The following is a 17,895-nucleotide window of genomic DNA, read 5'->3' on the forward strand; positions in this document are numbered from 1 at the left end:
ACTAACAGAGTTTCGATCCATTAGAACTTGTAAGAACTGTAAAAGCGCTATAGAAATAAACATGAATTCAATTGAATTGAATTTGTGTAATGCATTAAAAATGTTTGGTCAAGAAGCATTTTCATTATAAAACATAGTTTTAAAACAAAAACACACTAGTAGAACTATGTTTTTTTTTTCTAAGTGGATGGTAGAGTAGAGGGGGTTGGGTGATTAAGGGGGATTGGGATGGTGGGATCTGGAAACCTCACGTCACTTACTGTATCGCTCTGTATCTTAAAGAACAGAAGAAAGCTATGGCTCCACGAGTGTGTATTAAAATGTGATTAAGTAAATTACATATATTTTTTTTTTTTTGTAGGTGAACAGTGCATATATGAATGTGAGTGTGACCAGCGTTTGCTCCGACGGGACGATCTACTGTCAGGTGCCCTCTAGAGGCCTGACTAAACTCAACGAAATTCTGGAGAAAACTGAAAACTATTTCCATTCCCAGGTAGCAGACTCTAAACAGGCTCATTGTCTGTGTTTGTTGCTTCAAATATGTTGCTAGAGATTACTTTAGAAGAGAGGAGGAGGCCAAAATGAACAGATTGGGATTATGAGTTTAATCAGATTAACAGGCGTCAAGTGCATAATCCCGAGTATATAGTTACCTTCTGGCACAGATAGTGTAATAAAGTGTGTAACATGCATCAGTGCACAGCTCTGGGGAAAATAAGACCACTTGGCAGTTCAGATTTACAATTATAGCATGTGTTTGAGTAAAATTTGATTTAACCCTTGTGTGCTGCTGGGGATGTTTTCATCTGCTTTGAGGGGTTTAAAATCTTAATTTGGCCACAGCTTTCTTTGTGAACATAGTAAATATAGTAAGTGCATTTATGCACTATAATCTGCTGTTTTCCTCTATAGAACTCTATATAAAAGGTTAACTGATGATCAACATTGAAAATTACACACTTCACAACTGGAAAAACCACCAACAATCAAGAATGCATGATTATATGCTGTCATGGCTTTGCAATCAAAAAAATGTCATCATAATGGAACCCTGTGGGGCAAAAACAACCACCAACATAATGAAAGAGTAGTCAATTTGAACAGAACACAAGGGTTAATCTTATTCTGTAAACTACTGAAGACATTTCTTCCAAATTTGTTTGGCTTCAAAAAAAACAAATATTCTTAAATACCATAGAAAATGCTAAATCAGTATTTTAACTTTTAAAAAGTTAAGAAATTAATATTTGGTGGGATAAAGCTACGGTCATACTGCACTTTTTGCCCCATATATTTCCAAACGCAAGCTTGTGTGACACGTTTCGCATATCAGTGCGTTAAACAGTTCAAAATTGGTGAACTCTGACCAGCGGATTTGTATGATGTAATTGTGTGAGACTAATAGAATATCAAAATTTGACCTCTAAATACACTATTAATAATAAAATTCAAGAAAATTAATTTTAAACTACTACATACACTTTATCCAGTACAATCTTTATTATTAATGTACATTAAAAGGGAGGACATCTGTAGTTTCTGCAATGCAGATAAAGAGAGCCTTTGTCATTTATTTTTTGAATGCAATATTGTCTACAGTTTCTGGAAGGATCTAGCTAAATATATTCTCTAAAACTGTAGTGTGACCGCGTCTTATCCCTGATTCATTGTGAATTGCAACAAATTAAAACATATTTTATGCTAAACAATTCTCATTTTAAATACATACTCTAAATGACAGTAATTTTATTTTAAATTTGGAAGAAATATGATCAGATTTAAAGGAATAAAACAAATATTAACATTTTACTCAAACCCATACCTGATAAATCCACTCACTTATTTTTTATTTTAGGGGTTGCCACAGCGAAATCAAATGACAATTACTCTAACATATGTGTTATGTGGTAGATACCTGAAAAATCCAGTAAATCCCATAAAAAACAGAGAATTGTCAAGTGGTCTCAGTTTTTTTCCCCAAAAGTGTGTATATCAAAGTGTTTTGAATTATTATTGTTTATTGTTTGTATATTAGCAAACTGTAGAGTAGTGTGATCCCCATTTTTAACATACTGAGAGACAGAATAGGCTTACAACTTTTCTCCTTATTTAAGGTCACATCAGAGTCTCTGGTTTCACGGCCTTTCTGTGGCAAAAACTGTCTGGCTCGATATAAAGGAAAATGGTCCCGAGTGGAGGTGAGTCTGTCCTGCCAATAGCAAAGTGAAAAACTCTATTATTCAGTTATTTGAAGAGTACCTCTGTTAAGTGCAACTGAGCAACGTTTGTCAGGAATCAAAAATGATGTCTGAGATTATTACACATTTGGTTAATGTTTAATAAAGGATAATGTATATCTGAGTCCAAAGGCCTCAACGGGGCACTTTATCCTTTTGATTGTTTCTTAAATTGAATTGTATGGAATTGTTCCCTCAAACTGTTGGAATGCTGGATTCACCGTGTGTCAGAATTACGAGAATTATGCAATAGCCTTTAGAGACGACTCAGCTATTAATGTCCTAATACATTTTTCATACTTTAACATGTAACTTACATTTTATACTGTAATATATTTACCGTTATAACAAATGTAAAAAAAAAAAAAAAAAAAACTATAATATCTTACCAAGCCCTAAGAAATTCAAAGTGATACTTATCATACTTACCATACAGCTTAATCCTTAATTTATCAGGGTTTCTACAGAAGAATAAACCACCAATTACTCTTGCATATGTTTTATTAATTTAGATATAGCATTAATATAAAAGTCACTGTAATTTAATATAATTTAAACTGAACTTCAACTCTGAAAACTGGACTGACAGTTTCAATTTACTAGAAATTCTATGTTAAGCTGCTTTGACACAGTCTACATTGTAAAAGTGCTATAGAAATAAAGATGAACTGAATATTATGAATTTTATTCTCGATGGTGCAACTGAGTAATTCATAAAATAAAATGAAGTGTTTCCTGCTTGAAATTATGAATTGAAATAATTTGGTTTGATCTGTATTGATCTGGTTTTCATAGATAACAAACCTGCATGGCAGCCGGGTGCTGGATATCCTGTTTGTGGATGTAGGTGTCCAGGCATCAGTCGAGGTCATTGAGTTGAGAGAGATTCCACCTCCTTTGCTGCGTGACCTTATATCCACCCCAGCCCAGGTCAGACAACTGCTAATGACAGCACAGTGAGCTCAAATGAATGGAACAGTTTATAACAGGAGACATTTTTTAATTAAGTTTCAATGAAGTGTGGCGACCCCGGATTAATAAAGGGACTAAGCCGACAAGAAAATGAATGAATGAGTTTCAATGAAGTGCATTAAAAAAAAGAACTGCTTTTGTTTGTGAACAGTAGTTTTGTATTTTAAAGGCACAGTATGTTTCACCACTAGTAGGCGTGTATCCACAGTAAACAAAGGTGTCGTTTGATGATGTCGTGAATGAGTGTGGAATTATGGGAGTTGTCATCTTAATTACATTCTAAGGGACATCCTATCAAGAAATCACGTTCATAGATGAGCTAAAGTATTCTAAACATTTTGGGCCCTATCATACAGTTGCAAGATGTGTTTGGTGTGATTTGCTGCTATTTTCAGACTAACGCAACCCTAATTTTCATGTTTTGTGTCACATTGTTTTAAATAGCAAATCCATTTGTGACACTTTGTAGACATATGGTTGCGCTAGTCTAAAAAAGAAGGTGTGTTAAGGTGCATTGTTGGCGCATTGCTATTTTGAGGATCTGAAATAGGCCGCACCAATGACCAACTAAAAGCTGCCTAAAAGTCCAGTGCAGAGGGTGTTATGCGCCTATGCAGGTCCAAATGCTTAAACATGTCTTAATACACACAGCAATGCACAAATATCTTTACAGATGAACAAAATTAAAGGATTAAAATGTTACAAAAATTATTGTTTACTTTTATTATTTACACTGCCTCCACGCTTTCTTCATGCCTCCCTGTCTTTTTTCAGTTTATTAATGACAATTTGCATTGTATAATGTAAATATTATTATCAGTATTATTTATTTCATACATATTTATATTTGTTTTAATAATAACAAGTTTAGATTTGTCTGCCTGTTGAAGACGTCTGCATCACCATATATGGGGCATAAGAACAGGACGTGTGTTTGGATATAACTCAGCTTTTTGACCACACTTTTTTATTTTTGTCCATTGTTTATTATTATTGTTCGCTGGAAACTAGAATATAATTTAGAAGTAGTACACCATGGTGCAATGCAACTGACTCCTAAAGAGAATGTGAGATGAGACTGATTGATTGATTGATTGATTGATTGATAACTCATTAAGAGAATAAGCACAACCCTGTAAGACCATTTGCCGAGCGCAGAGCTAATTTTTTCCATACTTAAATTAGCAAAAGTGGATTCGGACATGCCCTTAATGCTTTTGCGCCAGACGTTTTAGACTTAGTATGAAGCACAGTAGTAAAGCTGAAAGCTGTCAATGTGAAATGAGAGCACTGACACAATTGTCGCAGAGGAGCTTTTATTATTCTACAGATATCCGCTTTTTTCCATTCATAATCACATGGAGAAGAGCAGCACTCTTTTATCCAGCCCCATTTCATGTTATTATTTTACATATTATCAGAAAAGTGGCTTATTTGTTCATTCCGCTCATATGAAAATGTAAAAATTTTTAAATGAGGCATGCCCGCAAACTCCACCCACCTCATTAGCAGATAAGCTAATCATATTCAAATGTACAAATCAGAATGTACATTTGAATACAAAAGTCACTAAATCCAAAAGTTACGAATTGCCATGGAATTGCGTTGGTTTTTATCCATTCATTCATTCGTTTTCTTTTCGGCTTAGTCCCATTATTTATCAGGGGTCGCCACAGCGGAATAATAAATAAATGTTCTGTTTTAATGCTGCTCTGTGCCACCTAATAAAACACACAACATATTGAAGCATCTTTGGTGTTTCCATTTTCTATAAAACCAAACCAGAAATGTAGTGTGATGACATTAGCATTGTGACAGTACATGGTTCTTGAGACTAGTTAAATGTTCTATTTTTCTGGATTTGGACAATCTTTAAAACATTTGGGATAATGTAAGCACATAAGTAATCAAAATATATTACACAGTTCTAGTAGTTTTGGATATTTTAAAGAAAAAAAATCAGCATATTGTGCCTTTAAAGGGATGTTCTACTCGTCTGTCCTTCAAAAATAAATACTGAAAAATAGCAGCATTTAGTTGTAAATACAAAAAATGGTGTAGACACAAGGTTATTTTTGACTGAATTGATTTGTTTAATCTTTATGCCATTAAAATGTGAGCTTGTGTGACTGTGCAGGCGCTGAAGTGTTGTCTGGCTGGTCTGCCAGTCAGCGTGGGCTTATGGACTCCTGATGCTGTCCAGTGGCTGAGAGACACAGTTCTGCACATCAGTGACTGCAGCTTGAAGGCCAGTGAAGTACTAATGCTGTTCATTGAGGGGCAAAAAAAAGTTTTTAAAGAGCCCTTATTATGCATTACAAAAGATCATATTTTGGTTTTGGGGGTCTCCATCAACAGGCTGATATGCATGCAAGGTCAAAAAACACCTTCGTTGTCTTATAATATGCATTTATTTTTACCTAATTATCCCAGCGACTCTCATATGATTTGTTCAGTGATTGATTTGTTGCCAAACCCCTCCTTTGCGTAAGACTTATCTGCGCTGTTTGGTCCAATAACCCAGTCGGTTGTGACGGGTCAACTGGGTTTAGTGCGAGACAGAGAGAAATGCCTACCATGGTTATGAAGTACTCACAGTGTATGTGAGAGCCCAATACCAGAATGCAATAAAGCAATGCAGTTAAACACCAGCATATTACTCTACTCTTAATCCTAACCTCAAGTAATAACAACGACACACATTCAGTATTAATCTAAACAGTGGCAAAGGAAAACAAAATCATTTGAAAATTGACCGTGCCGCGCGTGTGAGGAACAGCTGATGGTGGCCACCGCAGCTACAGATGTTACTACTTCAATGTGTTCCTTTTGCCGCCATTCATACCGCGGCGACGGCAGTACTTGGTGCGCCAGCAGCTTTTGACCGCTGAAATACAGAAATGACAACTGACCCAGCTGGCACTCGAATGAGCTACTGTCTTGCTGTGATCTGACAGTGCTAACCACTGAACCACCATGCCGCCTCCACTATAATATATCAAGTCACTCAAAGCAATTTGATGCATATTGAAATGCTCACAGCAGAAAAAGCAGCACTAAATCTTAACATTCTCTTTTTCTAGATCGCTAAAGTGGATGAGACCAAACGCCTCGCACACGTCTATCTCTTTACCAGCAAGAACTTCCATGACACAAGTTGCAGTTTAAACCAGCAGTTGGCTGATTCAGACTTGTGGAACCATCAGAAGGATGTTTTCTTAAGCAGCCGAGGGCCTTTAAAATCCCTTAATGTCCCAACCGCCACCCAGACCTCCAGCCTCAAGACTGACAGAGGGGATAAAGCCCTACACACACCCAAGAAGACCTCACCTCCACTGGGTAGCAAAAGCACGCCTGCAGGCTCTCCACCTGAACGCCTGTCTCTTCCACCAGCATTGGAGCTGCCTGAAATTGGCCAAAATATGGATGTGTTTGTTTCGGTGGCATGCCATCCTGGGCACTTTGTGCTACAGCCGTGGCAGGATATGTACAAACTGGTGGTTTTGATGGGGGAGATGATTCTGCATTATAATAAAATGGAGGAAAAAGCACTTAAAGTCGAGAAAAACCAGGTCTGTGCTGCCAAGGTGGAAAACAAGTAAGTCAAAAACGAATAAATCACAAAAACGAATAAATCACAGACACCATTTATTAAATTTGACTACTGTGCATACAATTTATTCATTTGTTCCTATATTTTAGCTAAATTGTGTGCACTCTATATTAATTAGTTCCCCTTCATGGAAACTACAAAGTGTGTCTGGTAACATATGGGAGTATACCAGATGACCAATCACTCTGAAAAGTAAGAAAACAGTCCAGTGAATGCCAAATGAATTGGCGGAGTTCAACTTCACAGCTGTCAGCGGTTAGCTAGTGGGATATATCAGCTGGTGACTGAGAAGTGAGCTTCAGAGCCTTTCACTAACTGAAGACACTCTATCTGCCAACCTGATTTCAAGTCTGAAACCAGTTTACTCATCTGTGCGGGAGGAGATGGGACAGCATCGGTCGATCTGGTATTACCTGTCTCCTGGGCTTTTTGCTGGTGTGCACAAAAGAACAGTTTCCATTAAAGTAAATTATGTAAGTAAAAGTAAATTCCCTAAGAGAGCAACATGGTCAATCAACGTGTCTTTTTCGAGGCGCTGTTCTGACTATGCGTTTCTGGATGCAGTGGTTCTTATTTCCGAATGATGGGCACTGCATCACAGGTCTGGGTGTCCAGCATGTTGATGCGGTGCTCGCAGACAGCTCATGCACTCGCTGTGAGACCATGGCTGTTGCACTGTGGTTAGCACGTGGGCAGATCTGAGGATCACAGTTCATTTATCGCCTCCAGGCCCATGGACCACTCCTCCACAGCGCACCCCATTTAAGCATCGAGTGGTTGTGTCGGTTCATCTTCCGGGATGCCCGCACCACCGCTTGATGACACCAGAGATCAGATGCCCATCGTGACATCAGAGGGCGAGCTGTCATGCTCAAGTTCTCAAGTCAGTGTGGCTAGAGATGGCTTGTCCCCCAGCTGGAATGACTAGAATGTGTGATGCGCGGGCTTATGTAAGATGAATGTAATGTAATGTAATGTGTATTTATATAGCGCATTTATTGTGTATGGCCATACACCCAAAGCGCTTTACAATCATGAGGGGGGTCTCTTCACACCACCACCAGTGTGCAGCATCCACTTGGATGATGCGACGGCTGCCACAGGACAACGGCGCCAGTGCGCTCACCACACACCAGCTATTGGTGGAGTGGAGAGACAGTGATCGAGCCAATTCAGTGGAAGGGGATGATTGGGAGGCCATGATCGTATGGGCCGATAGAGGGACTTTGGCCAGGATACCGGGGTTACACCCTTGCTTTTCACGAGAAGTGCCATGGGATTTTTAATGACCACAGAGAGTCAGGACCTCGGTTTAACGTCTCATCCGAAAGACGGCGCCCACTGACAGTGTAGTGTCCCCTTCACTTTTACTGGGGCATTAGGACTCAGACCACAGGTTGAGCGCCCCCTGCTGGTCTCACTAACACCACTTCCAACAGCAACCTAGTGTTCCCTAGTGGTCTCCCATCCAGGTACTGACCAGGCTCAGCCCTGCTTAGCTTCAGTGAGTAACCGGTCTTGGGCTGCAGAGTGACATGGCTGTGGCTGAATCTTCTAGCTACCGCCCCCTTCTTCCCAGGGGCGCACAGCGAGCACATGCTGGCATAGAGGGCATTTTTTCTCCGCCTGGTCCTTGTGTGCTTCCGCCTTCACCTCCCTTTATGACGAGGTGGACAGTGGGTACGAAGCTATTCCTCAGGTGGTGGGCCCCGCCACCTGGAGGGATGAACTAAGTCCCCTGTCCAAGGCGGGTGGGTTATCTGTGTATCTCATGGCCAGAGCCATGTTGCTTCCCTCTGAGAAGAAGCTCAGAAATGCCAGATTAGTGATGTGTTTTTTTTTTCTTCAGGATAGCTGGATCACAGTCTGTCACCATTCACACTGAAGGTTTTTGGCGTGCTGCCATCCCCACTCTCTGTGGGGAGGCTGATGGTAGCGCGCTGGAAAAGCATAACTTCATCAGCTGGTTCCTCAGAGGTGCGTGGCGCGAGATGGTTAATTCCATTCCCACCCCCTTCGCTTGCCCTCTTGGGATCTCTCTAGCCTCAGTGGATATGGTTAGGTCTGTTAAGCCACTCGATTCAGTATCTATAAGTTTTTTGTCCAGAGGTGCGTGGCGCGAGATGGTTAATTCCATCCCCACCCCCTTCGCTTGCCCTATTGGGATCTCTCTAGCCTCAGTGGATATGGTTAGGTCTGTTAAGCCACTCCAAGACAGCTCTGCTTGTCGCGTTGGTATAATTCAGGAGGGTTTAGATTCTGGTGGCATTTGTTCAGAAATTCAGAACAGCCTATTCTCATGTTTACCCGAGAGCCTGTTCAGCTGTGTGCCAAGGTTCCTTCCACCCTTTTAATATAAGGTAGTAAACCTGCAAGTGCTTTCTGCAAAGGAGGCAGACCCGGCCCTTTCATTGTCATGTCCGTGCACTGTGCTTTGTGTGACACATCTCTAAGCAGCTCTTTTCTCTTATGACTGGCAGAAGGGAAGTGCCGTATCATAGGAGAGATTGGTCCACTTGTTAGTTTATGCCATCGCCCTCGCTTATGTTCTTTTTATTCTGCTAGTTTCCCGCTTGGCTAGCCCTAAAGAATTTCTTTGAGGCCCCCAGCACCCGACTTGGCTCAGTATGATGTCTATGCCTGTATTAGCCTTCCCACATGCTGAGGTTTGATGCCAGCTATGCGGGGTCCCCCATGTTGACCCCATACGCTTATTCAGCCACGGAGTGTTCCCCCTGATCAGGCAGACCCGTGTCTTCCTTACCCGCTAACCAGCTTATGATATGTACCACTCCCCCTTCATCGGGCTAGTACATACTGTATGTTCTTAATGCCATCAAGTCTCCCCTCTTGGGTAGCAGGTGTCCTCCACAGCATTCCTTTCCTTTCGGGGAATGGCACCCTTTTCCAATGTACTGTCGTATTTCTAAAATCCCTAGTCTATATTTGCTAGGTAAAAACACATTTACGACCCCAATCTACATTTTCTAATTATTCTAATTTAATGATAAATAAAGGGCCTAGGGGACATTGGAATGAGCATAACAGGCTTAGCTGCTGTGATCGTTTCTTCAACAGGCAAAAACTCCAATGCTCACTTCTCAGCCGCCAGCTGATATATCCCACTAATGGCTAATCGCTGACAGCTGTAAAGCTGAGCTCCACCAATTCATTCGGCATTCATTGGCCTGTTTTCTTACTCTTCAGAGTGATTGGTCATCTGGTATAATCCTATAGTCTGTTACTAGATACACGTCTGCATTCCCTATTCTGGGAACGTGGGTATGTATGTAAACAGGACATTCCCTAGATTTACTATATAGTTCTCATGATTTATTGTAACTTCTAATTCATCCCCTTGTTTTAAATGAAGTGTACTCCCTATATAATAATTTGTGCCCTTGTTCTAGGTAGATTGTTTCCTATAACATTTAAATGTCTATTTTGTAAAGAAATGATGACAGCAATAACTTACCAATCAGCATGTCAAGACAACCGTGAAGGAAGCTGCATGTTCACAAAGAAGGTGAAAACTATACATAGCCTAAGGAAGATTAATAAAGGACCAGCACCTGTTTGGAGATGATCTTTTTTGTGCGCCCAGTTGACCTAAAACAAGAAAACAAATTATTATTGAGAGAATATACAAGCAGCAGTCAGCAGTTTAATGGCAAACAAAAGATAATTATAGGTAACAATTCATTACATTTATAGGGCACTCAAAACACTTTACAGCTATTCAGGTCCTAAATAATTGGCCAAGGTGTGTTTGATTTGGGTTGGAGCTGATTTCTACACTGAAGTAGATCTCCAGGAACAAGGTTGAGCATCACTGCTCTTGACTCTAGATCAAGAATGTGCAAACCCCTGTCCCGGAGGGCTGGTGTCTTGCTCCGATTTTGCTCCAACCCTGATCAAACACCTGAACAAGCTAATTAGTGTCTTCAAGATCACTCTAAAGCTACAAGCAGGTGTGTTGAAGAAGGTTGGACACTCTAGGACAGATTTTGCCCATCGCTGATCTAGATAGACTACCAACAGAAATGTGTAAACAATGGATTCCCAAACTCAATCCTGGACGGCTGGCGTTCTGCAGAGTTTAGCTGCAACACACCTGGCAGGAAGTTTCTAGTATGCAAGTAGAGCTTGATTAGCTGGTTCAAGTGTGTCTAATAGGGGTTGAAAAATAAACTGTGCAAGACACCAGCTCTCCAGGACATGAAAGTGCACTGGGGTATTAGATGTGTTTTGTGTGACCACTCATTCTGTGTTTTATTTGCAGTTGGTACCGTGTACTGGTAAAAGGTGTCCTGACCAATGGTCTGGTGTCAGTGTTTCAGCTGGACTATGGCAAGCATGAACTGGTGAGCGGCACCAAGCTCCGGCCCCTCACCCAGGAGTTCTGCCAGCTCCCCTTCCAGGCCATTACTGCTCAACTAGCAGGTACATATAATTTTCCTGTTGTACAATTTCTTGCTGTACTAGTGTTATCCTGGTACTGAAGTTTTAAAAACGTCCATTTCCCGCTAACATTTGAGTGCTGTTGATGGCGTTCTTAAACAAAGTTGATTTGCCATAGCATTCACCAGTGCTCAAAAGAAATGACTGTGATTGGCCCTGAAGGTCATCAGTTCACTGCACTTCACAGAGTGCAAACACAGATACAGGTACACTGGAGCATTTTAAAGCCATGAAGATCAGTTGAGTCATCAGTAGATCGCTCGTCTGTGTTTGCACTCTGTAAACATCGGTAAAGTGCAGTAAACTGATGACCTTCAAGGCCAATCACAGTCATGCATTGGACGGGCACATTTTGCATATGCGCATAAAAAAATATTAATGGAAGTGGCATGATGCGCATAAATTTAGAAAATTTGCATAAAAACCATGTGCGCATAACTGAGTAGGATAAACTTTTAATTCGATAAGAAAATATTCCCATTAACTGCGATGAAAACACTTTTGCCGCACAAACTCCAGCATGTGCATTAAAAAAGGTCATGGGATTTTGTTAAAAGAGATCATGTGATGATAAAAATGTGTGTAAATGGACAATCCATCAGGCTGGGCACACTGTAAAGCATCTGAAATGTTATTTTGGTCATTATAAAGTGCCTTACCATTTAAGTATTAGTGTTATTATATTATTAATGACCTCCAGAATCAACAGCATCTGTGCTCTGCGTCTGACACCTTCAAACACCACCACGTGTTCACTGCATGTCAGGATTGCTTTCTGAGGCGCAAGTCATTTATAAATGAAGAAAAGATTGATGCAGCTTCTAATATCGCAGCGAATTCAGTTTGTACTGTTGATATTTGGCACCAGTTAATCAGGAAGTGGCGATTTTGTTCGATTTGACTGTTGGATGGAAACGCAGCTTTATTCGCACGTCTTTTATGCAATAATCCAGTTTTGTGCATAAAGTTCATTCAAATTTTTGGATGGAAACATAGCTATTGACTTACTAGCATCACAAAGCTACTGATTATTTATTTTCTCAGCTCCTGTTCCAGCACATCCCAACATTGTGCTATTGGACCGAGATCAAATGACTGTGGAGGCTGTTTAAATTTAGCTTTTTAAATCAACTCACTGTCATGTTCAGGAAACCAGTTGAGATGATCTGAGCTTTATTTGTTGTGTTCTCCATTTGCTTCTTGCACCAGTAAAGGATTTTTACCCACTGAAATGCTAATAGCTAAACACTTTTTTTGCAATCCCTAGTGTTGATTGTGCATGAAAGGTAATTTTAATTTGTAAAATGTGCTATATGTTCCCCAATTAACATGAACAGGTTGTTTCAGCAGGTCCTCTAGCATTTACTTGTTGGCTGTCATTGTAACTGATTGACTAAACATTTTCATCAGCAAGTAAAAAAAGTATAAAGTGGCTAGTATTTGAATATATTTAAATTCAATCCTGACTTAAAGAGCATTCAGGACATAAAGTTGGTGACCAATATCAATGTCTCGTTTTGACTATCACTTGTACTTTCCATAAGCTGGTTAAAGTCCCTGTCAATGTCGTACCGCATTCATGGTACTGAAAGTTTAATAAAGTGTCAACTACTTTTGATATTCATTCATTCATTTTCTTTTTGGCTAAGTCCCTTTATTAATCTGGGGTTGCCACAGCGGAATGAAACGCCAACTTATCCTGTATATGTTTTGCATTGCGGATTCCCTTCCAGCTGCAACACACCACTGGGAAACATCCATACACACTCACACATACACACCTTGCAGCCCTTATTCCAAATGCAATAGATTCATTTTGGTATTGACTTTGGAGTATATCTGAAGATGTTTCTGATCTTTCCAGGTCTGAAACCCAGGCAGTGGTCCGAGGAGGCCTCCATTGTGTTCAGGAACCACGTTGAGAAGAAACCGCTGGTTGCCCAACTGGAATCCGTGCAGGAGGCGTCACAGCCCTGGGAACGTAAGGTGATGATCTACTTGGTGGACACTTCACAAGAGGAACGGGACATTTGGTTGCATGATATCATGGCTGAATTCACTGATGAGATGACCAAGACAGCGTAGAAGTTCTAGCATAGAGTGTTCTTGAAAGGTTCTCATTAGGTTATATTAGTATTCTATAGAATTAATGATTTATTTTTACAAATGTAGCTTGGGCGTGTGTCTGCGTAAGCAAATGTGAAATATAGAGTTTAAAAGTCCAACTTTTAGATGGAAGTATTGCAATTTATAGCTAATTATATGTTAAATTAGCATATTGTTTTATGCTCTTTGATAGCAGTGTCAGTTTAATGCATTATTATCAGCTATTGCCTTTGCTTTAAAGGGATGGTTCAAGCAAAAAATGGCAGTTATGTCATTATTTACTCACTCTTCTTTCTTTTGTTAAACATTCTGAAAAAAGCTGTCACTGTTGACTTTCATAGTATTTGTTTTTCCTATTATGAAAGTCAATGGTTAGAGGTTTTTAGCTTCTTATTGTCTTCTTTTTTGTTTAACAGAAGAAAGAAACAAGTAAAGGGTGAGTAAGTGATGACAGAGTTTTCATTTTGGATGAACTATTCCTCTAACACAAAACAGTTGTGTTCAATTGCTAATCTTTAACACCACCTACAGTTAATCATATTCACTTCAGCTGTACCAAAATTGGATGCAGCCAATCATATTCTACAATCTATTTCAAAATCGTCAGAATACATTATATAAGTTTGACTGTCCAGATGATGTGGCAAGCTTCATGTTTCAACCATAGCATGTTACAAAGCTGCCACTTAACTAGTTTATATAGTCCAAAAGAGACAATGCACAATGCTATATCTTGCACTAAGTCTATAGTGTGTCGTTTAAAAAATGTTTACATGAATTAGCTTTTCGGAGTTTAAAAGACAAAAGCTCCTCGTGCTTGAGACGTGTGTGTATGAGCTCTGGTTTTAGGATTATTTATTTAGTTTACATATTTTCTTTGTGTCTTACTAATAGTTTAGTGGAGGCTTGAAATGTTTGGGGTTTGCTACAATGTGGCGATCCAATGTGTTTTAAAAGAAATAACTCAAAAGTTTTATTACCTGAATATGCTGAAACTTGAAAGATAAACTTGTGTTGGCATGTAGATGTTTTAAGTACAGATGCTTAATACTTTAGTGATAAAAGTGGAACAAATTTTTGGTTAAAAAAAGTAGGTCACTTATGTTCAGCCACATAGATTTCCTACATCGTTATGATTTAAAAATAAAAACAATGTTGTTAACACACATTTCTGGTCTTATTGTGAATGAAAAGTGTTTTTTTTTTCTAAATCATCCCTTCTTATACTATAGTCATTAAATAAAGTTCTTCTTTTTCTTCTCTCGAAATTGGTCCATTCTGAAAATGAAATTTGTTCTGAATGATTTCAGATGTCAACTAACATAATATCTAAATAAGTAGCTATCCAATTCAGCAGATTTTAATAAATTGTAACTATTAAAAAAAAATCAAATTTTAAATGTTGAAAAATACATGCAAAAATACAATGTTTTCCCTTTAATAGCAACAGCTTTTATTGTACAGTTCAGGAATTACAATATAAATCATGACTCATGTGCAAAACATGATTCAAGGTCAAAACAGCTTTGTCCAAAAAAAAAAACCCATGAAAACATCAGAAAAAAATCGTACACTGTGTCTACTTTGAATACAACCGAATCACACCACATACACTTATTAAAGTTTATTTAATAAGTTCATTTATTGCAAATGGCCATACACTAGAGGTCTGCTTTCCCGCAGCTATTTTTCCAGATTTCTTGCGGCGCTGTAATAAATTTCCAAATAAAACGTGGTAGCGGTCGGTTACTCTGGTGTAATATGAATAGGAGCTGCCGGTTTAACAATATAGTGTTTCAGAGAGAGAGTCCGCCATGGTGCTGTGTGTGTTTGATTGCAGATGGTTGTCGCAGATGAAAGTGAAGTGGGTTGGGGGAGTCGCGGAAGAAAGTGAAAGTAAAAGTGAACAGCGGGTTGGTTGAGGAGGGGGATCAGTAAAATGAGGTTCCAGATCAGATTTCAGAGATTCCGGATCCAGCGTGTTCCAGTACAAATTGAGCCCTGGTATTTGCAAATATATTGAGTGGATATGTTTGTAAATCTGACTGAAAGAGCCACAAACCTCACCGCACATCACGCGGCTCTCATGTCTCATCACATAGATTTCCTACATCGTTATGATTTAAAAATAAAAACAATGTTGTTAACACACATTTCTGGTCTTATTGTGAATGAAAAGTGTTTTTTTTTTTTTTTCTAAATCATCCCTTCTTATACTATAGTCATTAAATTTAGGTAAATATTTTAGGTGAATTTAGAGAGTTCTCTCATCCTCCGTTCGTGTTCCTAAAATAACCAAAAGCATTTAATGTGATCAGTGGTTAAACAGTACTTAAATGAAGCTCCAAGACCAGTTTTGTGCACCAGTAAACTTAATTATGCCTTTGTTCGCCCAGTGTCTTCTCTCCCACCTCTGGCCAGGGTATGCGTTTACAACTGCATTGCTTGATTATCGCTGGAGTAAGCAGAGCGACACACAAGCAAATAGTAAACACATTGTTCACCAATGTCTGCCATGTCAGGTTAGGCAGTCATTTTTGCAATCTTTTTTTTTTTTTTTTTGGCACAAGATGTGTTTTTGGTGTCCTATGATTACAGTTAAATCCCTGAAGTCAGATGAATTTGTATTTATATTTATTTTTATTTTATTTATTTTTTTACATTTTTTTGGTTCCTTTATTGGGGTCCATCCTTCATACATGGATTTCTCTGTTAGCTGGATTTATATTTAGACGATTTGACATGATCCAGGATCATTTTGTTTTTCAAAATTCATCAGAGTTGTAATCTTAGCAACAGTTCTGGTAGTTCAAACCTGCAGCAGCTTATTTCATATAAACAGGATTAGATCATAAGGTGAACAAAAACAAAAGCTCCTTAACGGGACTCCACATTTGTAAACATTCATTCAAGTGGATTCGCACAACTCTCAGTCCCGCCCACACTGGTCACAGCTACAAAGTTGACCAATCACAGAGCTTCCGCTAAGACCTGACCTGTATAACCACATTCACCATCGGGAGGTGGTATAATCACTCTAGAGGGAGAATTTTGTGTTCACAATCTAAAATTTACATTTTACATTTACATTTAGTCATTTAGCAGACGCTTTTATCCAAAGCGACTTACAAATGAGGACAAGGAAGCAATTTACACAACTAAGAGCAACAATGAATAAGTACTAAAGGCAAGTTTCAGGTCTGTAAAGTCTAAGAAGGGAAGTATTAGTAGTATTAGTATTTTTTTTTTTTTTTTTTTTTGTACAGTTACCGTGATATTTAAAGAGGCAATTGCAGATTAGGAAGTGAAGTGGAGACTAAATAGTTGAGTTTTTAGTCGTTTCTTGAAAATAGCGAGTGACTCTGCTGTTCTGATGCAGTTAGGGAGTTCATTCCACCAACTGGGCAGATTGAGCGTGAGCGTTCGCGAAAGTGATTTCTTCCCTCTTTGGGATGGAACCACGAGGCGACGTTCATTCACAGAACGCAAGTTTCTGGAGGGCACATAGATCTGCAGAAGTGAGTGCAGATAAGAAGGTGCTAGGCCAGAAGTCACTTTGTAGGCAAACATCAGAGTTTTGAATTTGATGCGAGCAGCAACTGGCAGCCAGTGCAAACGGACTAGCAGCGGAGTGACATGTGCTCGTTTAGGTTCATTGAAGACAACTCGTGCTGCTGCATTCTGGAGCAGTTGGAGAGGCTTGATAGAGTTAGCTGGAAGCCCAGCTAGTAGAGAGTTGCAGTAATCCAGTTTGGAGAGAACAAGAGCTTGAACAAGGAGTTGAGCTGCATGTTCAGATAAGAAGGGTCGGATCTTTCTGATGTTATAGAGTGCAAATCTGCACGATCGAGCAGTTCTAGAAATGTGGTCAGAGAAGTTTAGTTGGTCATCAATCGTTACTCCAAGGCTTTTCACCATTTTGGATGCAGTAATGGTTGCCCCATCCATCTGGATTGAAAAGTTATGGTGTAGAGTCGGGTTGGCAGAAACTACAAGCATTTCCGTTTTTGCGAGGTTCAGCTGAAGATGATGATCTTTCATCCAGTGTGAAATATCCAACAGGCAGGCTGAGATACGAGCTGGAACCGAGGGATCATCAGGATGAAAAGAGAGGTATAGCTGGGTATCATCAGCATAGCAGTGGTAGGAGAATCCATGTCTCTGGATGACTGGTCCTAGAGATGATGTGTAGATGGAGAAGAGAAGTGGCCCAAGAACAGAGCCTTGAGGTACCCCAGTGTTTATTTAAAATAAATAAAGCAATCCAACATGAGTGCCTGATAGCTTCGCCACTCACGCTACGTGAGCAAAACAGCGGCTGTTGAATGTGTGAAGTGTCTATCAATCCACACTTCCATTTTACCGATTGAATGAGTGCATCATCCTGGTAATTAAAGTGCACTTATTATAGTTTTAAGTGTGACCACATTACTTACACTATTTATACTACAAAATGGTGTAGAATAAGAATGCAATTTGGGACGCACCTTATGAATCATCCTT

The 17,895-nt window shown here is 39.4% G+C and overlaps 2 protein-coding genes across 5 annotated transcripts in view; both read left to right on the forward strand.

Annotated features, from left to right (window-relative positions):
- The window catches only part of tdrd7b (tudor domain containing 7 b), a 55,548-nt gene extending 40,990 nt beyond the window's left edge, over nucleotides 1-14,558 (forward strand). For 3 of the 4 annotated variants that reach the window (XM_001922996.9, XM_073905941.1, XM_073905940.1), the window contains exons 9-15: nucleotides 362-496; nucleotides 2,118-2,201; nucleotides 3,036-3,170; nucleotides 5,350-5,460; nucleotides 6,296-6,810; nucleotides 11,108-11,268; nucleotides 13,151-14,556. In XM_001922996.9, the coding sequence (XP_001923031.4) occupies nucleotides 362-496; nucleotides 2,118-2,201; nucleotides 3,036-3,170; nucleotides 5,350-5,460; nucleotides 6,296-6,810; nucleotides 11,108-11,268; nucleotides 13,151-13,371 (1,362 nt within the window). In that variant the 3' untranslated portion in view covers nucleotides 13,372-14,556. Of the gene's footprint in view, nucleotides 1-361; nucleotides 497-2,117; nucleotides 2,202-3,035; nucleotides 3,171-5,349; nucleotides 5,461-6,295; nucleotides 6,811-11,107; nucleotides 11,269-13,150 lie in introns of all 4 variants that reach the window. The other variant, NM_001353929.1, reaches the window with a different exon arrangement.
- stim2b (stromal interaction molecule 2b) overlaps nucleotides 1-17,895 on the forward strand; it is an 860,843-nt gene that overhangs the window by 367,660 nt on the left and 475,288 nt on the right. The gene's annotated exons all lie outside the window — the stretch shown is intronic.

Source organism: Danio rerio, chromosome 7 (assembly GCF_049306965.1).
Source record: "Danio rerio strain Tuebingen ecotype United States chromosome 7, GRCz12tu, whole genome shotgun sequence".
Taxonomy (NCBI): Eukaryota; Metazoa; Chordata; class Actinopteri; order Cypriniformes; family Danionidae; genus Danio; species Danio rerio.